This window comes from Prionailurus bengalensis, chromosome E4, assembly GCF_016509475.1.
Source record: "Prionailurus bengalensis isolate Pbe53 chromosome E4, Fcat_Pben_1.1_paternal_pri, whole genome shotgun sequence".
In the NCBI taxonomy this organism is placed as follows: Eukaryota; Metazoa; Chordata; class Mammalia; order Carnivora; family Felidae; genus Prionailurus; species Prionailurus bengalensis.
Window position 1 is genome coordinate 24295893 of NC_057360.1, and position 23461 is coordinate 24319353.

Genomic DNA, 23461 nt, shown 5'->3' on the forward strand with positions numbered 1-23461 from the left:
AATGTTTTTGTTTATTTTTGACAGAGACAGACAGAGCGTGAACGGGAGAGGGGCAGAGAATGAGAGACACGGAATCTAAAGCAGGCTCCAGGCTCCGAGCTGTCAGTACAGAACCCGATGCGGGGCTCAAACTCACCAACCGTGAGATCATGACCTGAGCCCAAGTTGGACCCTTAACCAACTGAGCCATGCAGGCGCCCCAAGAGATTTGTATTTTAAAAAGATCTGACTGTGATAGGGAGAAAGGATTCGAGGGACATCACCCCCATAGAAATACAATGTGAGCCACTTACATAATTTTAACTTTTCTAGAGGCCACATTAAAAACGTAAAAAGAAACAGGTGAAATTAGTATTTTATTAATTAACTTAATTATGCTAATTTTCACATTATAGTTAATTTAACCTACAGTGTTAGGGGTGTGGACAGAAGTGTATTTGGGAAGAGGAAGAGAAGAAATCTGTTACAGGTAAGGACTCACTTAACTTTAGTCCATTTTACACACTAGCATCAAACTAATCTTCCTCAAATACAGCTCTCATGAAGATGCTCCCTTGTTTTAATTTTTCCCATTTTTTACCTTTTGCCTGCCAAATAAAGCCCCAACTCCTTAGCCAGCAATGGACTCTGCCCTCTCTCCAGCATCTCCATCCTCCCCTCTGCACAGCTGGGCCTCTTCGCTCCCACCTGCAGACCCGACATCCAAGGGCAGTCGTGACCTTCTGCAGAAGGAACGAGAAGAGCTCCGCTCAGCGCTCTGGAATGGAGCAACTAGCCACTCCCACTGCTGGGAAGGCCCCGTGTTGCAGGTCTGACTCCCGGCTTGGAAATCTGCCCGGTCCCTTTGGGGTGGGGGGCCCCGCTTCTTGCTTTCCATTCCATTCTTTCCTCTTTCCAGAGCTTGGAAGTCTGCCTGTAAACCTGAGTGTGGCAGCTGGAGCCTCCTAACTGCTGACACACTTTCTTATTCCCTCACTCCTGATCACATTTCTCAGTGCCACCTGTTGTATATGTCCCAGTACGAGTACCTCCCAACCTGGAGATTTGTCACCTACCTCGCAATACCAGCTCTCCTGCCTAGGTGACTGCCTGTCATCTGTTGTCGTATTCCCACGCCGATCCCTTCCAATGCCTTGTCTGTCAGCCCAGACTCCTTCTCCTCCTGCCCTGGCCCTGTGGGCAGGTCTAGCCTCTGCCAGTTCACCATCTCTGGCAGTGAACCAGGCTATTTCTAGCAATGTCGTGAGCTGGACAATTGACTTTCAAGGCCTTGCAGATTAGCGCCCCACCTACCACTGAAGCATCTTTCTCACTACCCTTCTGTACCCTTTACTCCAGTCAAAATAATTTAATCATTGTTTGTTATTCATGCCTCATGCTAAATACCTCCCTGATAGAGTCCTGCCAACCGCTCAGCCTGGAAAGGGCCTTCTCCCATTCCATCCCCATTGACTGAGGAATTCTTCATAAATACTAAGTCCAAAAATATGACAATCATAATCTCCTCCCCACCCTGACTGGAAATTACATTCCTCCCCCTCTCTGAACTCCTGTGGCTCATTATCTGGGCTTCAATTATGGATTTTATTGCATTCCTACTTGTTTTAAATGTCTTATCTTTCTAAGACTATAAATAAACATCTTGGGAATAAGATCCATGTCTGATTACTTAGCAAAGCAAAATAGCTAGGAGAGAGGGAAAGCGGGAAAGAGAGATTTGGCTTAATTTTGCAAAATGAGTAATGGTCCATCAAGGATTATAACTGAAGAAGCTCACACTTTCAAGTGCCTGCTTAGCATCCTTAATCAAATCATTCCTGAAACATAGGGGATAAGGGCTCCTTGTCCCTGTAGACTTTAAGGAAATTCACTGAGAATCCCTTAACTAATAATATATATTATATATATATATATATATATATATATATATATATATATATGTTCCTTATTTTCTTCCCTTTTGCCTCTCTTCTTGGAGTTATTACTTTTAATCTCCCCCCACCCTCCCTCCCTCTTTCTTTCTTGGTCTCCCCCTCCCTCACCCCAATGTTCCATGGATCCCCAAAACAGAGCTGGGATAAATTCATTCACCCGGCTCAGATCCCTTCCGTCCTTCCTTCGGGCACTTACCAGGTCCACAAGTGCGATTAAGGGGGCACGGCAGCTTTCCCCACTGACACAAGGAAACTCAAGGACCCAGGGAATACAGCTACTCCCTCCACTGGCTATCTTTTAAAAATTCAATGGTAGTGGGGAAGGCATGGACTCACAAGTGTTTCTGTTTACGATTAAGGTGGGCAAAGTGACGTCTAGCACCCTGCAGAAAACTCAACCTCTTGTACACCGTATGGCAGGTGCATCTAGACACGGAGACCTGACTGCATCCTCATTTTGCCAAGGTCTGTGCCACAGTGTGGTGGGAATGAGTTTAGCAGATCGTTCATCATTATTTGTACTCACTTCCCAGCTTTCTTCTTAGGAGCTCCAGACACTTTGGAAAATATGACAACAATCTCACCCAATCCCTGTACGGTAACGACAGCACACTATAAAATAAAATAATTATAATCCACCCACCAAATGTCTGTACTACCTGCAGTATTCTCTAATATTGGACATCTGAGTGACTTTCATGTCTAATTTTCCTGTTCAACTGTAAAAATATATAGTGTCAAATCCTAGGCCGTGATCAGGAGTCCTATGATGCTAGCCAGACATCAAAATAAGGGATTTTATGAAGAATCATTTAACAATGCTGAAACATGCTTCAAAGTGCTTTCAAGTGGTTAATCATTCCCCTCTGCTTCCGCATCTGGATGATGAGTTCCATTTCCCTGATGAAGCTATAGGTGCTGAGTTTCCATTAGAGGCATCAAAGCAGACTCTCTCTTGCCTCACAGATCTGATGGGGAACACAGTTGGTGATTATCTCTTAAAATACCATGTGCCTGAGCTGGCATGAAATGGCCAAGCCTTATCTTCCAGATGCTTTGCAGGAACGGAAGCCCGGGTGTCCTTGGTGGCACGTATATGGAGACATAGTGCCACCAGTGAACAGTCCTCATAATTAGAACCCACATCCTCTTCTAGCCCAGCACACTTTTAAAGTGTAGGACAAGAACTACTCAATTGATTGGCTTTGGAGCTGGATGGATCCGCTAGTAGATGACGTGAGCATCATCTCTTTATGTATCAGATGTCCAGCAGCTAAAACCCAGACAGCTCTTTAAGAATAGAAACAGAAACCAGCCACACAAGTCTGCAAAAACATTATTTTTCTTCCTAGCCAAAATAGATATTTATAATCTTGAGCGTTTAAGTGGGCATAACCTTTTTAAAGCACAATTTGGTAGTACTTACCAATATTAAAAACATACATTCCCTTTGAACGAGTAATGTCACTGCTAGGAATTTATCCCGTGTATGTCCATGGACTATTTCAACAAAACATGTGTACAAGGATGGTCCCTGACGTATTATTTGTCATGGTTTTAAAAATACATCAAAATGTCCATCAGTACAAGGACATATCCATATAATGGCTTACTATGGGCTGGTTAAAAGAATGAGATGGATCTGTGTGTGCCAATATGGAAAGATTTCTAAGATCCATCATAAGGAGCAAAGGCCAGCTATAGAACAGTGTGTGGACACAGTGTGATCCCTTATGTGTTAAAAAATGCACACATATGTGGAGATGGGCACATAATTACACTCAGTCACTCATTACACTCATTCTTGTGAAAGAATCTCAAGAAATGGTTAGCAGTGGTTAACTCTGGATAAAGGACTTGAGAAGGGGTGGAAAGGTGGCTTAACAGGGTAGGGTACATTTGGGAGAGAGATCAGGGACCAGTTTAGGTTTCTTATTTGTATTCCCCACTATTAAAAATATAACAAATACTCTATTATTATTCTACAGGGTTTCTAAGTGTCTTCAACAGCAATTGAGCGTGGCCAACGAGGGAAGAAAAAGAGATTTTGGTAGAGCGATCAATAATACCCCTGGCCAGCTGAGCTGAAGAGGAAGCATTCTTGTCCACACAGAGGAGGAAGTTGGCCCCTGCAGAAAGTGTTTAACTGTGCTTTGGAGCGGAGGGGGAAGTGGAAAGAAGAAGAGTCATAATTTCCTCATCCGGATTTTTAATTGAATTTCATTCTTTTCTACTTATTGGACTTTAGAAAAGGGACTTTGATAAGAGGAACTAGCCCTTGCCTGAGAATATGAGGGACGAAAGTGTCATCTCAGGTCCCCAGAAAGATTCAAAAGGCACGCTCCTAGCCATCCCCCACCCCGCTGGCCAATCAGAAGCCTAGAAGAGAGGTATTAGGAGGGAATATTGACAAAGCTACTTAGCAAGAGACCTCGAAGGATGAAAAATATAAACCAGCCTTAGAGAACAGATCTTCAAGAGCTGCTGTTGCCACTGAACAACATGACTCCTTTGTTTTCCCAGGCCTGGGGAGAAAAAGAAAACCTTATGCTTCTGCATACAGTCTTGAACTTGTATTCATCAATCCACTTCATGTTCCTGGTTGGCATGGCATATGCAATTGCTTATCCCAGCAGTGTGAAGAGATAAGGCAAGACTGAGACTCAAAAGAGTCTATCGTATGGTAAGTCTCACCTGTCACACAACGTTTGTTTGTGATGTACCTGGAGGTTTTCCATTGGCCCAAATCCACCTCCGGGGCTTTCATTATGGAGCAAGTTTGTCAACATTTACCTGAGTAAAATATCCACTGACACTGGCTTAGATACGAATCTGATAAAAGAGCATGACTTTAACATTATTTTCTACCTGAGGCTGATCCCAGGATCACCAGTCCCAGGGTAAGCATGAAATTTTCCCCTCTTCTCTCTCAACCATCCAGTCATTCAATATTAGGGCAGAAAAGGGTGAGTCAGCAACTTTACAAGCATTGTTGGATAATTTCCAAATACTGGAGCTTCTTCAGGGAAATGAACTCCCCCCCCCCCCCCCCCCCCCCCCCCCCCCCCACCCAGGGCAGGTTACTTCAGCTAGTTACAGCACAGGGCTAAGGAGGCTGAGGTCATGAGCTTATTCACCCTGAGGGCAAATTAGTTTCTATCTGTTTCATGGCCACATCCTGCATCCCTCAACCCAAACATCTGTTTCAAAAATGGATGCCCTTGATGGCGAGGGGTACTGATCCAAAGTAAAATAGATGTGTTAGTTCAAATTTATCATGCTCCTGGAAAAATGACACAGAACATGTCAACAATGTTAAAATTAACATCCCCTAGTGTCTGTTCCAAAGAGATCAAGAACATTAACACCAAGCAGACTTCAATGATCCCACACAACTGCTAGACTGGTCATCAGACAGCAAATAGCTGCATATTCAGAGAGATCCCATTTCTTCTTCAGAAAGCTGTCCTACTGACAACAAACCCATTTTCCCACTAAGATAATTCTTAAATAAAATTATTTCCTTTAGCATGTAAAGGCTGTCCTACTTGTTTACAGGTATTCCCCCGGGGAGGAAATCAGAACCAAATTCTATACCCTTTATATCTCACTAAGTATTTTACATAAAAACTAAACTGAATGAACATTTTAGTTCTGAGTATTTTTTGATCTGAGTATTTGATCTGAGTATTTTTCACACTAATTAGATACTGATTTTTTCTTCTATTAATTGATAGTCCCTGGAATTGCCCCAGTTCTTCCCTTTCACCCACACACTATGCATTAAATACCTCCCCCCCCCCCAGTTGGGTCACAGAACCCAACAATGATACCTTTCCAGCACTCATAAAAAGAAACAAATTTACAAACTCTTTCCTCAGGCTTTTACCTATCTCCTTGTTTTTGAAGTTTCTCCAATGTAATGTGCACACATAAACAGTATCTGAAATACCATATGCACTCATATCTGAAGCACATATAAAGACCTAGAATTAGCCTTGGGGACTATCTGACATACTCCCCTTGACCTAGAATTAGCCTTGGGGGCCATCTTACATACTTTGAAATCTGAGTACATCTGCAACCTTAAGCTCTCTGATCTCAAGATAAGCAAAGTTTGCAATGCCACAAATAAGAATCACCACTCTTAATCCCTGATTCCAGAAAATGGGCAGCCACACTGCTCACTTAGAACATGAGTCTGTCCACTAGGGGAGGAGGGAGTCTTGCCTTCTCTGTTGCTTTCAATTACCTACAGGTGTCCCCTGAAAGACTGACAAAAGAAGTCTACTGGAGGCTCCTAGATCCACAGTGCCAGGTATACAGTTCTGCCAGGGGGCTGGAATTTGCCCTCAAAGAAGCACTGAAGCCAGGCCTCAGGGAGAGCTATAACTAATAACTAATTCTCTGGATGTTGAGCCTGTTTTTAATGATCTCAGAAAGTATGTCACCTTCAGAGAGACTTATGCTGACCATGTATATCTTTATTCAAAATCTAAGGCATGGTTGAACCATGAAAGCCATACATCAAATGAGACTGTGTACAGAGAATCTGAGCTATGGAGTCCACACCCTCTTCCCTTTCTAGAATTTCTATTCTTTCCAACATCTTTCAAGAATCTACCCAGTTCTTTATGGGCTATGAAGCTATCCACAGTTCTTCTGTTTACCCCCTAAAGACCTGGAACATACTCTCTAAAATAAGATGCCCCCAAATCTCTCCAAACCATGAAGCATTATATATGAACACCATTTTATTTAATATATCTTACATACTATGTGGTTCCTCTTCCTTACTACTTGTTTATGAGGTCACTAGGAAAATCCCCATTCTCTTGACGTCTTCCCTTTTATTTATCTTCGATATCCCCCCTTCTCCCTCCTTAGCTTTTCCCTTCTTCTCTATCCTATAGTACAGGGCCCCTTTTCTCCTTTACTATTTAATCCTAAACACAGGCTCTGCCAGAGCTATTGCTGCATCATGCTGATTTGCACCAGCTGTGCCTTATGGTGGTTAACCCCATGCTTATAACAGGGGCTCCTTAGATCTTCCTCTGAGAACAAGACTCCACATATACATCTAAAAGTCAAAACTAGTGGGGTGGAAACGGAGCCAAGAATAGATTCTGCTTTGAACTCCTGGTCACATTAAATAAGAAAAAAAAAAATGGAACTGGAGGAAAGAAAAATGCTACCCAGAGTTATAGCTTAAGGATTTTTTTTCTTGGACACATATAACAAACTATAAAGATAATCTACTCCTTCAAAAGTCCCACTTTTAAATTTAATGTTAATTCTTTCAATATTAATGAGGGAAAGGGGCAGGTCAAGGCAGGGAGTGAAGGAAGGGAACACTGTCATCATGAAAAATTCAAGTGACAATAAAAAGTATACTCCCAAATTAAAATAAAGCAGCCAGGAGCTTTATCATGCAACCAGAGTTGGCAAAGCTTAGGATGCTTGAGAATCTTACAAAATTGTGAAAAACCAAGTGCATGAAGCAACAGTTGGGAATTCAAGTTTAATGATGTTTTTCTCCAACTTTGGGCAAATCATAATCTCAGATCATCAGTTTTCCTATCAACTCCCTCTCTGAGGAGTCACTGGCAAGGTCACCAGATGGTTTGTGTATATTGAATTGTCTGCCCCGTTTATTTTCCCTTATGGAACCATGTGTAATGGTCCTGTGTTTGAACACGATCAGATATTGTGAATGACTGTCATTAGAATGTAATGACTCTTCTTCATTTCTGCCCCAGTGCAACTATATTCCAGAGTCTCCAAACCAAACGCTATTTGTGCTAGTTCCATAGGATAATGGACAAATGCCATTGGTTTTGTTAAAAGAAAAATCTTGCAGATTGTAAAAATTTTTATTACTTTCAAAAACTCTAGTTAACCTCAAGATCAGGGACACAAACATTAATCCATCTGATGCAAGAGGACACCAGCAGTCCAAGAAAAATATGACAGCGTTAACTTTTTATTACAAAGCTCATCTACTTACAAGTTAGGTTCCCAAAGGCTATCTTCAAGTCTGTTTTTCTGTTAAGGCCAGGAGGACATTAAACAACCCACTGCTAGTAATCTGTTGATGGCAGGCAGAAATGTACTGCAGCTCAGGATAGCTTCAATCCATCTGTGGACGTTCTTAAGTTGAAAATATGTAAGAAACAGAACTTCTTGTACTCATTTTATTCACCTGAAGCACTTAGAGTAAGTTTCTGTCCACTAAAAATAGCAGCGGCATGATTTCAGGCTCCCCAGAAAACACAGCATTCCATCACACTTCAAGCACTGAATTATCAGTTCCTAAGCACCAAGAACATCGGCACAAAAATGGAGACTGCCACCCACAGTGGCAGACAAAGGTCTGGATATTTTGGTGGGCAGACTTTCCCCAGGAGGCATGAAACTTCTATGGCCCTTCACGATCTGCCCCTGACCTCCTTTCAAGCCTCATCTCCCCCTACCACTTCTTCTTTGAAGCCTATCTTCCATCCGTATTGAAGCACTCTTCGCCCCCCACCCCTTCTAGCCTCTATGCCCTTGCACATGCTTTTCCCTCTTCGTGTGCAAAGGACTTCCCTCCCTACACGCAACTCTTGGTGTAGTTCACCCTGTTCACTCTCCACGTCTTGCTTTATACGTCATGTACTCGTACACATCATTAATTACTCTTAGCTTTCCCTAACCTCCCAAATTCAGGCAAAATAGGCCTCCTATGTGACCCCTTACAACCCTGTATCTCCCCTTTACTTTCCTGATCACATGTATGATGCCTTTATGTTTGTTTTAATCTGTATTCCCCCTGGACTGTAAACTCCGTAAGACATCGGTCCTGTTCATAGTATTTACTCAACAAATATTTATTGAACAACTGAACTATGAACAAATATTTATTGAGTAAATAATTCACTATTCTTTATTTACTAAGGTAGAAATTAATTTATTTTAGATGTTTTATTTAATGATATCTGTCACTTTATTTTTTTACTTATTTACTTTTGCTTTAATTTTCAGAATTGTAAAACATACACAGAAATAGAAATAGATATAATCATGCTCATTATTACGACCATCTGTAATTGACAAATGTTAACGTTTTGCATATTAATTTCACTCTATTCAAGACTTTCCAAAGGGCCAAAACTCAAATGGTTCTGTGATCAGTCCTGAGTTAACTACAGAGAGAAAAATGGAAATAATATTATCAAGCACTTGTTATGTGCTAATCATTGTCCTACATGGTTCATACATGTTGTATATTCAACCCCCTCCCAAAGAATATTATCCACACTGTATAGACGAAGAAACGGAAGCATAGGGGATTAACTACGGCCCAAGATAATACATCCAGTAAATGTTGCTCCCACATTCAAACCAAATGCTAGCTAAATCCAAAATCCAGAAGGCTTTCCTCTTTATTGCCTAAATCCTCAAATCCTATCATGTCTGGAAGGAGCTTGCACTTTTTGAGCAAGAAATAACACTTTCACATATGATAGGTACCCAATCATTTAAAAATGTCAATTAAGTGCTTACTATGGGTCATGTGCCACTATCTCATAAATGTGCAGAAAATTAAGTGAATCGGGGCACTGCATTCACTAGCATTCTGGTTAATTTAGCTAAAGAATAAGAATTAAGGGTGGCATAATGCCACGGATGTTTCTTCACTGCAAAAGAAACATGCAACCATGGAAGCAGTGAGAAAATAGCATTAAGAGACTGAATAGGCCCCCGACTGGTTAAAGATGACTAACAGACACGCTACATTCTGACTAGATAGCCCCAGAAAGTTTCTCCTATTTCTACAATGACTGGTTGTGACATGAAAAGATTTTACAAGGTGACTAGATATTTAAGAGTCATATTTTAAAGCTGGCTGTCACTTATGATTTCTACAGTGTCCGGTGTTTTTGTGTTCACAATTGAAAAAAAATGAAACCTAGGGATGAATAATGTGGCTCTTTTCTCCATATATCTTCTCAGCTCTCAGTTCAAATTTTTTTTTTAAGTTTATTTATGTTGACTGGGGTGGGTAGGGGCAGAGAGAGTGGAAGAGAGAGACTCCCAACCAGGTTCTGCTCAGCGTAGAGCCGAACGCATAACTCGAACTCACGAACAGTGAGATCATGACCTGAGCTGAAATCAAGAGTTGGACACTTAACCCACTGAGCCACCCAGCCGCCCCTCAGTTCAAATTCTTACGGTTGCTTAACGGTCAGCACCTGCATGGCTCTATAGTTCCAGTGTGACCTAGTTAAGCCTCTGCATCTTCCTCCATGTGGTCCCTGCCTCCCTTCAGAAAAGGGGATGCCACCATTGGGCACCTGGGTGGCTCAGTCAGTTAAGCGTCTGACTCTTGGTTTTGGCTCAGGTCATAATCTCACAGTTTCATGAGTTCAAGCCCCCTGACAAGCTCTGCACTGAGAGCATGAGCCTGCTTGAGATTCTCTCCCTCTCTCTCTCTCTCTCTCTGCCCCTCCCTCACTTGCTCTGTCTTGATCTCTCTCAAAATAAACAAACAAACAAACAAGCTTAAAAAAAAAAGAAAGCAAAGGGATGACACCTTGCTCCCTGCCCAAAAGGGATGGTTTGTCCTTGTGTGTATACTTTGTATCAAGAGGCTTGCTACATTTCTGCCAGTAAGTCCTGTGCATGTGGGAATCGCTGGCCTTCTGTGTCAGTGTTGTCAGTACTTTGGACTTCTCTTAGCAAATTGTAATACTACTGGACTCCCAGTTGAAATCCTGGCTCCGGCTTTTGCTTTCACAGATCTACCACCTGCAACAACTCCTTAAAAATAACATCTCCTCCCACCTTGATATGGCATGATTCTTCCATCACAATGTTTCCAGTCTCTGCCATTTTTAGCTTCCCTGATCAACATTTTTACTCTGAAACAATTCAGATCTGTTCTTGGGCTGCATTCATCCTACTTCAGATGAAAGTTTTGAGGCAACAGTGAGTTCGTTTGTAAACACGATTTGACCATAAGGGTGAACAAGAGTGGGAGGAGAGGGTATTCAGCTTACTGAGGACTCCTTTCATCAAGCTATTTGCTTTTATTGTCACTGTATTTTTACCAAACGCGTATGTTGTTTATTTCTCAGAAATCCAATAAAATTGTAATGGGCTCCTCTTATTGGCAAGTACAAGCCACAGGATACCACATACAGTTCTGGGCCTTGGGTCTACCCTTTTATATCAGAGAAAATATCACCAACCAACCCCTACCCCCACCCCCCGCCCCTGCCAAATTCTGTCACTTGGGTGTTCTCAGGTGCTCTTATCAACATGTGAGATGGTGGTTTATCTGTCCGTTCCTTTGTTCATTCATTAGTTCATTCGACCAACATCTCAACACTGCAGTGATGTAATCTGAATAAGACAGACACAGTTCCTCCTGTTAGGAGCTCATTGTACACTAGAAAAGATTCTGAAATAAGCATTTGCCATATAATGTGACAAATGTATATAAAGAGGACACCAAGGGCTTTCTAAAAAAGAGTAAGGGGAAAATGGCAAGGGCACACAACATGGTCTGTGGAGATGGAAGACAATTCCTAGAGTCTGAGGAATGAGTAAATGCCAGCTAGGAAAGGGGAAGGAAGGGCACTCTCAACAGAGAGAACAGCACGATGTGTAAAGACATTGGGGCTACTGACATCGGAGTTAAATTCTTTAAAGGGTGCTCATCTTTTACAATCAGCAATGCCCCACCTCTCAATCTTTACCTCACTGAAATTTTCTTCATCTATAAAGTTTCCTGACAGTCCTAGATCAAGATTTCCATTAAGTAAATCAGGTGAATATCTCAGACTCCAGGTCACAGAAGAAGAGTTCATAGCGAAGGATTTCAACTGTTTCCTCTCCTGGGCCCCTGAGAAAGGATGGGCCTTTAAAATAGTTAGTCACTGTGGTGGGAAGACATGCAACCTCTCCCCAACACTCTACATTTATAATCCAAGAACAAATTTAAATAATGTCATTTCTTCCTCGTATTTGCATCCTAAAAGGGGAAATGGGATTAAAGGACTGAAGACACTTCCTTTCCCTTTCGTAGGAACAATTTCAGTTGGTAAGCTCTTCTCCCCCATCCCCTGCCTGTTTACTGCCTCATGCCAAGCTTCTCCTGACACAATGGGGTTTTCAAGGGAATAAAAAGAGATCCTGAAGTTTACAGTGAACACATTGTGGAAAACAATGGCCTGAAACAAAACTGCTTTGCAAACTTTTTCTTGGAGATTTAAGATCCCCATGAATGCAAGCCCCATGAATGAAAGACTTTGAGGCCCTCAAGAAACTGGTTGGTTTCCTTCCTTCCTTCCTTCCTTCCTTCCTTCCTTCCTTCCTTCCTTCCTTCCCTCCTTCCTAAATTTACCTAGAGTTTCCTGTACTCTCTGTATCAAAATGCAAAGAAATGTTCATGTCTGGTATAGTGAACGCAGGGTTTGTTCTAGAACTGGGAGCCAAACAGAGCAGGCTAAATTGGTTACAAACTGTCTATGAGATTTTTACAGGAGAAAGCTATCTTCATATCAATCCTGTCTTATTTTATCATCTTAGAAGGGTTTGCTTTCCCACTCAAATCATCACCTGAGCAACTTGAATCAGCAGCCAGTATAACACAAGCTTTAGAACCTAGCCTGTCTTCTCTGATTCTTGACCACTGCCCCTGAGGGGCACACCTCACACACAGGGTAAGGGGGGAGGAAGCTAAGTGGTTCTAAAACACACACATCTGACCACTACCCCAAAATTATTTGTGTATCTCAACACAATGCCATTCAGTTGGGTTGACTGTCTTCCTGCCTGAAGGATCACTCTGTAGGAACTTTAGTGAGGGTAGTCTCATTAGAGTCAGGCAATCATGTCCATCAGTTCAAGTTTCTATAGTCATTTAACCACATAGAAAGGCTCCTGGAGTGTGGGGACTTCCAAAATGCGGGGAAATCCTAAATTCTGATAGCAGGAGTAAAAGCAACTACTGTACAACTGATAGGCCAACATAGTGTAACACTTTGTACTCCGCCCTCCTCACAGATTCATTCCCCAATAGAAGTCTACATCTATTGCTTATTATGTAGACGGCACTATTCTAAGCATTATACACATTATAATTCAATTCATTCTCACAACAATCTTACTAGAATATCATTTTTATAGATGAAGAAATTGAAGTACAGAGAGATTAAGAAATGTGACAAGTTCACATAGCAAGTCTGGTTCCAGAGTCCACGTTCTTAGTCCCTCTGTATATTTTCTGTATTCAATATTTATTAAGTGCCCACTATGTGCCAAACACTGTAAATATTATTGGGCATATATAGGTGAATATGACAGAGGCTCTGGCCTTGAGGAGCTGACATTCTAGTTTGGGAGACAGCAATATATAAATACAAGTACCTTTCATTTGATGGGTCTTACAAGGTAGATAAGCAGAGGTGTTGTGAGACCACACAGCGTGGTCACTAACCCTGACCAGAGGGGTCAAGGATATCTTCTGTGAAGAGGTGATACATAAGCACCTTTTCACACCAACACTGAAATGTAACTACAATGAAAGTTTTGATATCCAGAATGTCCCCATCCCCCACCCCGTGGTTTAGACTGTGAAACTTATTCAAAATGTCTTGTGCCGTAACTCAAACGGTCTTACACTGGGCAACGTGGGGCTCTGGCAACAAGAGCCGATGGATAAAAATAAGAAGCTACAAATTTGGTAGATTGGAGCTAGAGGGACCCCTTGATAAAAAGTGTGTGCCCCATGGTAATAACCTGTTTGGTGAGCAGTGTCTCAAGGGCATAGGAAAACACTGATGTGATTCTGACAGGTTTTAATGTCCAAGGAAGCAACAAGAGCTCAGTAAATGGGTGAAAAAATCCAGCTTCCAAACAATCGGACTGTTCACAATTGGGCCCCAATCAACAGCTTGGAGTATGTAGAGCAGAGCTCTGCTGTGGAGAAACGAGAGCTACAAAGAGTTTAGCAGAGTTTTAGGGCTCCATTTCAATAGGATGAGGTTAAGGGCCGGGTGCAGCCTCCATGAGACCCTGGGATATTATACGAGAGAACGGAGATGGAAGCCCAGGCACACACACGGGGACAGCACTCTGAGGAATGAAGAAAGCTATGACTTGGTGGGTACATTGGTGTCTACTCCCACCAGACGTTGCAGAGCCAAGCTCTATGAAAGCAAGCCTGGTAGCATTTATTGAGCTAAGGACGCTGTGTGCCCTGGCCAGGATGAGTTAAAGTCTGGGCAAGGAAACCAAATGTAGAATCAGATTGATTTAAACAACTTTAGTAACTGAGAACAAACTGAGGGCCGATGGGGGGTGGGAGGGAGAGGAGGGTGGGTGATGGGCATTGAAGAGGGCACCTGTTGGGATGAGCACTGGGTGTTGTATGGAAACCAATTTGACAATAAATTTCATATATTAAAAAGAAAAATAAACAACTTTGGTAGACAACTTCATGAGGAAATAAGAGTATACAAATGAAGAGAGACAAACTTGAGTTTGAATGTTACTCTGCCACTTACCATATGTATCTTTGAGCATATGCCTTAATCTCTAATCTTCAAAATCCTTATGAAATACATACCTTTGGCTGTGACCATTAAATATATTAATGGATATGAAAGTGCCAACTATATATAATTCTTGACCCAGGGAAGGTGCTCAATCAATGATATTTTCCCTCCCCTACAAACCCCAATTGAATATTATTCAGTCTCAAAATTCCATTTCCTGCTACTGATGATACATCCACTTTATTCATTCCAGCAAAAATACTTCAAGGCATTTTTATATATTAATAACTTCCTAAGCAGGACATTTCTATCCCATTGCCTCACACTAAAATTTGTGGCAGAGCTTAAAAGAAATTTATTCAGAATCCCAAAGAAGAACCCTAATTCTGTCATCGAACCATAGCCTTTAGGCTCAACAAAGAGCTGGCTCTAAAAAGATTACTGCAATGCACCCCTACTGCTCATCCAAATTGTCATCTACTTTTGTATTTTAATTCTCTCTCTTCCTGTCCCTCAGATGAGTGTGATTTAATCTCCAAAGCATGCATGATGAACACATTACTATTTCTTCCTCCAAGAATGTGATGTTACAATGTGGGGCCCCATTCCTGAGCTGGATAGAGAGGAAGAGGTCAGATGTCCAGTCTCCATACAGGCATTCACTAGTTTCATTTCACACAGAGAACATCTCTGTTCCACAGCCACAGATAACATTGCTTATCTTGGCAGCCTTCTCACAAATGTAAAACATTGGATACAGATAAGTCCAGTGGCATGGCAGATGACTCAATGAAAATTCAATCAGCAACGACCAAAAAAAAAAAAAAAAAAAATCACCACTACTTAGTGCTATTTTATGGTGAATCAAATGAATCACCTCTGTACTCACAGACGGCAATATTTTGGTGGATGTTACAATTTAGAGAAACAACATATTACCATATTACTGAGAAATAATGATTATATGGTCACATAAATACTATGAAAATGATTCATCAATTAATCAGGTTTTTATTTCAACCTGTGTCCAGCAGTATGCCAGTGCTTTGGGTTTATAGCGCTGTAGAATTAAAACTAATGAACATGATCTTAAGGACATTGTTTAGTTGAAGTGAGAGAGTCCCCATCCTGAAAAAAGAACAACCCCACATAATTCCCCCATTGAGCAAGGATTAGCACAATGTAGATAAAAAAGAAAGAGACCAAGGTGAACTAGAAGGTTTTAAAGTGTTCGAGCCATCCTTCACATGTCTGACAGAGTAACATTTCTAAATAACAGATCCTTTTTTTAAAACATTTTTTAATGTTTTTATTTATTTTTGAGACAGAGAGAGACAGAGAATGAGCAGAGGAGGGGCAGAGAGAGGGGGAGACACAGAATCTGAAGCAGGCTCCAGGCTCCGAGCTGTCAGCACAGAGCCCAAGTGAGGCTCAAACTCACAAACCACAAGATCATGACCTGAGCCAAAATCAGATGCTTAACTGACTGAGCCACCCAGGCACCCCCTAAAAAACAAATCCAACCATGCCACTAGCGCCACCTAAAACCCTTCATTGACTTCCCAAGGCCCACAAGATAATTTCTGAATTTCTGAGAGCACGTAAGACTTTTCATTACTTGGTCCCTCTCAGTTTCATCTCTTGCCATCCCTTTTGTGCTACAAATGCTCCAAACTACAGTACATTCTCTCTAATACTGCCTTTTACACACTTTTCTGTCTTCCAGGAATATTTTCTCCCATTCTTCTTCTAAAATCCCATTTGCTGGGATAATTTATGCTTTTCCTTTAAGAATGAACTCAAGTATTGGTCTATTATGTGATTAAGAAATAAACTTTTATTGTGTGAAGCCACTTAAAATTTTGACTGTGTTTGATACAGCATTAGTGTTCCTCTAACTAATACAGGTTTTATTACTTTAAACAACACACAGACTAACAGACAAAATCCAGGGCTGTCTCAAGAGAGAGAATCTACAGGAAATTCCACTGCATAAAACTAGGACCCCAAAATGTGATTCCCTCCACATTAAGGTGAACTAAGAAAGACATGCCCTCCATGACAGCACCAGGAAAATTACTTATCTTAAAATATGAATAGGGGCAGGGGTGGGTTGGGGAGGAGGGAATCATTTCCCCTTGGAACTAATACCACAAATATACTCATCCACAGGCTTCCAGCCTGTATTCACATGGAGTAGTCTGAAAAACCTCAAGCTAAGAATTTACTTTAAAGTGACTTCTGGTTGGTAGTGTTCCCAGAAGTAAATGCAAATTCTCTATAGAGAAAATTCCCTTCATTCCAAGAAAAATGAATCCACAGTTGAAAATCATAAAACCCACAAAGAAAGAAAACATCACGTGCAAAAGCCAACAGAAAGAACACATAGCATAACAAGACCCACATTTATCAGCATTGCCGACTCAGAATATTATATTTAATATTATTTTATTATATTTAATATTGTTAAGAAACACTCCTCCATGAGTCTCTCATTTCTTCCTGGCTTGCTTTGTATGCCAAAAGATCAAGGTCTGGCTGATCTTTACCAGACCATTTTTCAGGCCTGTGTTTGCAGCCTACTGTCAACTTCAAAGGATAAGGTAATACCTCCCCCCCAGGAGAAACTGCAGGCATATTCACTATCTACTATAAACTGGAAAGTTTCCCAAAGTCAGTGATCTTTTCCTAGAGAGGCGGTTACATTGGCCCTGCAGGAACTGCAACATAAGGAACCAAAACAAACATGCTGACATTCTGGCTACTGTTTCTTCTGTGCATAATAGTCTTTTGTCTCCGAGACAAGAGTCTCGTGTCTTTTTTCAGTATCTACACAACATTGGCAAGCTAACTTGCAAATACCATACAATTTCATAGCCTTTACAGTTCTTGACAAATAGTCTTTAAAAATAAAAATATGAATAGAAAGCAAGACACTAAAAAAAATTACTAGAAAATTTTAAAACAGAACAGAACTTCTAGAAGTAAAAAACAGAATAATTGAAATTTAAAATTCAGTGTTTGAGTTAAAGAGCAAATTAGATACAACTGAAAAAAGAATTAGTGCATTAAAAGAATTTAAAATTAATCAGAATACCACACAGAGAGAAAAAAAAATATAGCAACTCTAAGAGAGAGGTTAAGGGCCATAAGCAAAGAATGAGAAAAACAAACATAAATCTTGGAGTTACAGAAGTAGAATGAAGCAAAAACAATTGTTTATTTGAAAAGAAAATTACAGAGATTTTTTTCAGACTGATGAAAGATAACAATCCACATATTTGGGAAGGCCTATGAATTCCAAGAAGTTAAATAAAAAGAAATTCTCCCCTCAACACAGAAGAATGAAACTACAAAATAGCAAAAATGTGGAGAAGGTTTAGATACCTATAAAAGACATTATATCCAAAGGAATAAAAATTAGACTTTTAGCTAGTTTGCAACAGAAACAATGGAAGGCAGAGGACAATGGATTATTTGTAATGTACTTAAAGAAAGTAACCTAGAATTCTATACCCACCTAAACTATCATTCTAAGAGTAGACTCCAAATAAAGGCATCTTCAGACAAAAAGAAAAAAGAAAAGAAAGACTTTTGCTATAGATTCTCAGAAAAGTAAACTCTAAAAAAAAAAGAGAGAGGAAAAAGAAAAATTATCTAAGATGGAGTTGAGATATATCAAGAATTGATGAGTAAAAGAATGAGATTCTATTTTATAACAACTAGATTGAAAAAATTAAGAAATCTGACAATTGTAGAAGTTGGCAAGGATGTAGAATAAGATAAATGTTATACACTGCTGGTGGGAGTGTAAATTGGTACTTATTTGAAAGCAGTATGGCAATAACTTGCAAAACAGAACTTGCACATACCCAACTACAAAATTCACCTAATAGGTAATAACCTAGAAAGATTCTTACACATAGGGCACTCTTATACCATGGAACAGACATGTATAAGGATCTTCATAGCAAATTGTTCATAATGCCAAAAAACTAAATAATTAAAATGTCCATGAATATAACTGTGAATAAATAAACCATTGTATAACCACATAATGGAATATTGTTCAACAGTGAAAACTAATGAATTACTACTAAAAATCTTAGAAACATGTGAGTGACAGAAGCGAGTCACCAAAGAAGTCAGATCTATATCATATATATCATATACATAACACTATATAACTAGCTTACATAACTAAACAATATTATTTGGAGATACATATATATTCAATAAAAACATTTAAACAGCTAAAGAACAATCAAACATAGATTTCAAGAAAATAGTTATCTTTGCAGGGAAAGGAATCAAGGGGACAGGATTGGAAGAATCCACATACGAGTTAGTTGTGACCTCACAAGTGTTTGTTTTAATATCATACTCTATAACTTACATGTATATTATTTTGTAGATATCAAATATTACAATGTAAATAAATTAACATTTAGCAAAAAAAGAAAGGAAAAGAAAAAAACTCCCTTAATATTAGTTATGAAAATCTTACAGCAAAGTGGTATAGGATAAAATACTGGAAGAGTGGAAGAGTCAAAGTGAAATATTGAAACATGCCCTTTAAAGCTGATAATTAGACAAGATATTCACTAAATATCATAAAGATGTTGATACTCCTAAATGAATCAACAAACTTATTTCAATCCCAATTGGGTTCGCAGCAGACTTTGCTTTTTCTTTATATTCTCAGAATTTGACAAGCTCATCCTAAATTCATATTGAAAATATAAGTTCCAAAAACAGCCAACACAATTTTGAAGAGAAATAATTCAGTGGAGGGACATGTCCTATTAGATATCCATGTTTCCTTTAAAGCTAAAAGGCTGAGGCAGTATCACATCAGCAGAGAGAGAATGTAAAGAAACAGGATACATGAGAACATTGCAAACTAAAGAAGAAATTATGGATGTTCAAAAATGGTACTAGGATAATTAATTATCCGTATGGAAAAATTCATATTAAAACAAGAAGATCCCATTTCAAAACAATCAGATCAGCCAATATTTAAAGGTCTGATAATATCAGTAACTGGTGAGAATATGGAGCAAGGGGAATTCTCATATGCTGCTAGTGGGGATATAAACTCATGTCCTCGTCTTAGAAATCAATCTGATAATAACTAATAAAACTGAATATTTTCATACTTTATAATCCAGCAGGCCACTTGCAAATATCTATGCTAAATAAATGTATTCTACAACCTTGTACTGAAAAAAAATCCTAAAAATTAATAAGAGAATAAACAAATTTGATTCAATCAATAGAAAATAAAAAGCAGTAAAATGTGAATAAGTTAGAAATACATATATCAAGCACAGAAAACAGGTAAGACAGACACCAAATATTAAGTTTTTAAAAAAAAAGCAAGCTATAAAAGTAGATACATAATATAAATCTTACACAAAACTTAAAAGATATAAATCAGTACTACATATTGGATATGTGGATAACAGGTATATATTATATATATTGAAATATGCATAAGAATGATGAAAGCTTAATTCAGGAGAGGGATTACCTTGGGGAAAGGGGGAGAAGGATAAAATTGGGGGGCAGAGCCAGCCTTAGGGTGAGGCAAGCAAGGCACGTCAAAATATAAGGACGCATCAATTTTCAAGTTTGCGCAAGTGCAGGACACAAACCTAAGAGTGAGTGCTTCCTTAAGTTTTGTGCCCTCAGCACCTCATTTATCTGACCATTGTCTTGGTCTTATTGGGTGGGATATGTAGAGACTTCAACTGCTCTCTGGGGAGTTTTATTCCTTAAAAAAAAAAAACACAAAACTTTTGGGCAGCTATCCCTACAGACAGGGTTTACATTTGCTTGGGCAGTATTCACATGCTTAAGACTCTAGTTGTTCTGTTACTTTCTTAAATTAGAACTGCCACAACATATGGATATTAGAGATGTGGATTCCAAACACACAAGTGCCGTGAGGACTTGCTATAATGATTTCTCATGGAAGTTTCTTTTCCCTTTTACATAATAACCAGGAAAAAGACATGTGACTAAGCTTGGCAGTTGTAAGAATAAAGAGGCGGTGGGGAAAAGACTGGAATTTATACCAGGAATAGTACCCTGAGCAGCTCTTGCTGACTTGGCTCCTATCTTCTTTCCAAGCCTAGTTTCCTCCCTCCCTCCCTCCCTTCCTTCCTTCCTTCCTTCCTTCCTTCCTTCTTTCCTTCCTTCCTTCCTTTTCTTTCTTTTTCTTTCTTTCTTTCTTTCTTTCTTTCTTTCTTTCTTTCTTTCATGTTTTCTTTCCTTATTTTATTTTAATTGATTTTATTAAAGTTTATTTATTTATTTATGTTGAGAGAGAGACAGCACATGTCAGCAGGGGGAGGGGTAGAGAGAGGAGGAAAGAGAGAGAATCCCAAGCAGGCTCGACACTGTCAACACAGAACCTGACATGGGGCTTGATCTCACGAATTGTGAGATCATAACCTGAGCTGAAATCAAGAGTTGGATGCTCAACTGACTGAACCATACAGGCACAGCTCCAAGTCTAGTTTACATCAACCTCTCATCAATTCTTTGAGCCTCCCAATACCTTCCAGTAATTTCTCATTTTCCTTTGTCAGAGTTAATCTCTGTTGCCTGCAACCAGAGAGCCTTAACTGATACACTTAGCCTCATGCTGCCAAACAATGAATTGATATGATTCCACACATTATGATTGATCCTTAGGAATTAACTTTCTCACTATGATTTGATTTCCCATTTATGATTGGTGGGATTCTACAAGGAAAATGTCTACTTGGGTATTTGAAGCCCTACCTGTCAGGGCCATGTTTTGGCTAACTCACTGTGGAGTTATTAATGTCCAAGAGACACACTCCTGACCTACTGTTCACTGGGCATCAGTGTGTCAATTGCCCCTGAATAAAACTTTGCCAAACTGGCCTGTGGTGTTGACTACAAGAAGAATTAGAGTTTCAAGTCTAAGAAAATCCACCGTTGTACCAATTGAGTCATTTAGAGTTGCTTTACCTCCTCTGTCTTTAGAACTTCCCATATCCGCGCATGGTCCTCCACCAGCCAGTGTCCTGCACTCTCTCCCTTGGTGGAAAGTTTGAATTTAGACACCACTTGAGTAGGTTCTCCCACCGGTTTCTCCTCCATCTTGAAAGAGCCAGGCAGGAGGCATTACGGACCTGTGTGGAAGAATAAAGTGTGATCCAGGTTAAACCATTAATTACCATAAAAGAAAGATACAAAGGCAAATTATCCTGCTTGATTTGTGGATAGCAAGACCACAGAAGACAGTGTCACAATAGGCATCAACTTTTACGGCCACTTTTCATATTTTAAATATTCATTATTGCTATTTTAAAGCAGGTTTCTTGGGGGAGGGATACTTTTTGAGAAAGGATGAAGTGATAGAAATTTTAGAGAAAAGTACAAAGCGTCATCTGTACAAAGCGTCATCTGCCCAGTAAACCTATTTGTCACTTTGCTCTGGCCCCCTCAGGATGGGGGATGGAAATGGGCAGGTGTAAGACAAGCCTGAGTGGAGTCTTCGTGTTTCCATGTCATGTATTGCACGTGGAAGAGACTCTGGTGTCAGAACTTTTCCTCTTCAAACATCTACTGAGTACTTGTTGATACGACGCTCCGTGCTAGGCATACACAAATAATTTGGTAGTTTTGCTCTGAACCTTAAGAAGCTTAATGTTTCAGGGCAGAAGAAGCTATAAACAAGTAATCACAATATGGTGTCTTACATCATCTTTTCCAACTGCAGTGGAAGCACGGAGAAATATTCTCCTCAATATTTACTGACTACATCACCTTCCTGAGCCTCGGTTTCATCAGCAGTTGCTGTAAAGACAATATTTTAAAATTGACACCAATTCTATAAAGCCTAACTTCCTTGACATCTTTCCACCCACCACTGGCTTGTTTGGAATCACATCATGCCTGCTCCGTGCCATCCTTTCCTAAGGAATCGCCTTGCCTCCATTCAAGTCCCACTGAATCTATCCTTCTCAGGATCCTTTTTTTTTTTTTTAAGTGTATCTGATAAGGATGTTCCACCCACCTAAAACTTTTCCTAGAGAATAAAATCCCAACTCCTTACAATGGCAACCACAGACCTTTATGTCTGGCTTCCCCACTTCCCTTCTTCCACCACACTCAGCTGCATCCTCAGCCACTGTTCCAGCCATTTGAAGATATGTATGGATCTCAAATATATCTAGTACCTTTAGCCTTTGTTTGTGACATCTCCTCCCACCCCTGCTCCAAGGGAATAAAGACCTTTCCTCCTTGGTTAGTCTCCCTATATACTTTGGACAGATTTCTATTGTGCCTCCTGTTACACTTTATTATATTTCTTTGCTTTCAACTCTATTTCTACCTTTTGGTCTTTTAAGCATCTTGACACTAGAGATGGTGTCATATATAAATACTAGACAGATGTTTGATGAATTCGCTAATTCAGTAAATCATGAGAATCCAGAGAAAATGAGGCAACAGATCCAATATATTCAAATAACAGATGTGAAAGTCAAATGACCTCTTTTCTTTCACTTTTTTATGGATTTAGTGGGCTGTATGCTCTTCATAAGGAAGAGACAAGTCTAACGTTCATCATGCATCCCCGAGCAGCTGATAGTGCAAGCTGAAATTGCTCATTAGTTAACGACAGACCAGTTTTCATGGAAATGTCTTCAAGGAATTAAGCATGTCTGCAAAAAGCAGGTCTTATGCTCACATAACCTACTGTCCAAATAAAAGTAAACAGAAATTGGCCTTGATAAGATGAGTAGGGTTGATTGACGAAGGATTTGAGAAAAGCATCTTCTGCAGTAGACTACTTCTCAGCATCACATGCTCCACCTGGAAGCCATGGAAAGCAAGCCATCTGCTTGCAGAGAGCAGTGATGAGGAAACTGCTAACCAAAACCATCGTGCAATACGTGGAAACACGGAGCACTGAATACAAACCTACTAGGAACCAGGAAA

General features: G+C 40.0%; 1 protein-coding gene across 2 annotated transcripts in view; it reads right to left on the minus strand.

Moving 5' to 3' along the window:
- The window catches only part of RGL1 (ral guanine nucleotide dissociation stimulator like 1), a 257870-nt gene that overhangs the window by 140215 nt on the left and 94194 nt on the right, over positions 1-23461 (minus strand). For both annotated transcript variants that reach the window (XM_043567990.1, XM_043567992.1), the window contains exon 2: positions 21485-21648. In XM_043567990.1, coding sequence (XP_043423925.1) covers positions 21485-21616 — 132 coding nt within the window. In that variant the 5' untranslated portion in view covers positions 21617-21648. The remainder of the gene's footprint in view (positions 1-21484; positions 21649-23461) is intronic.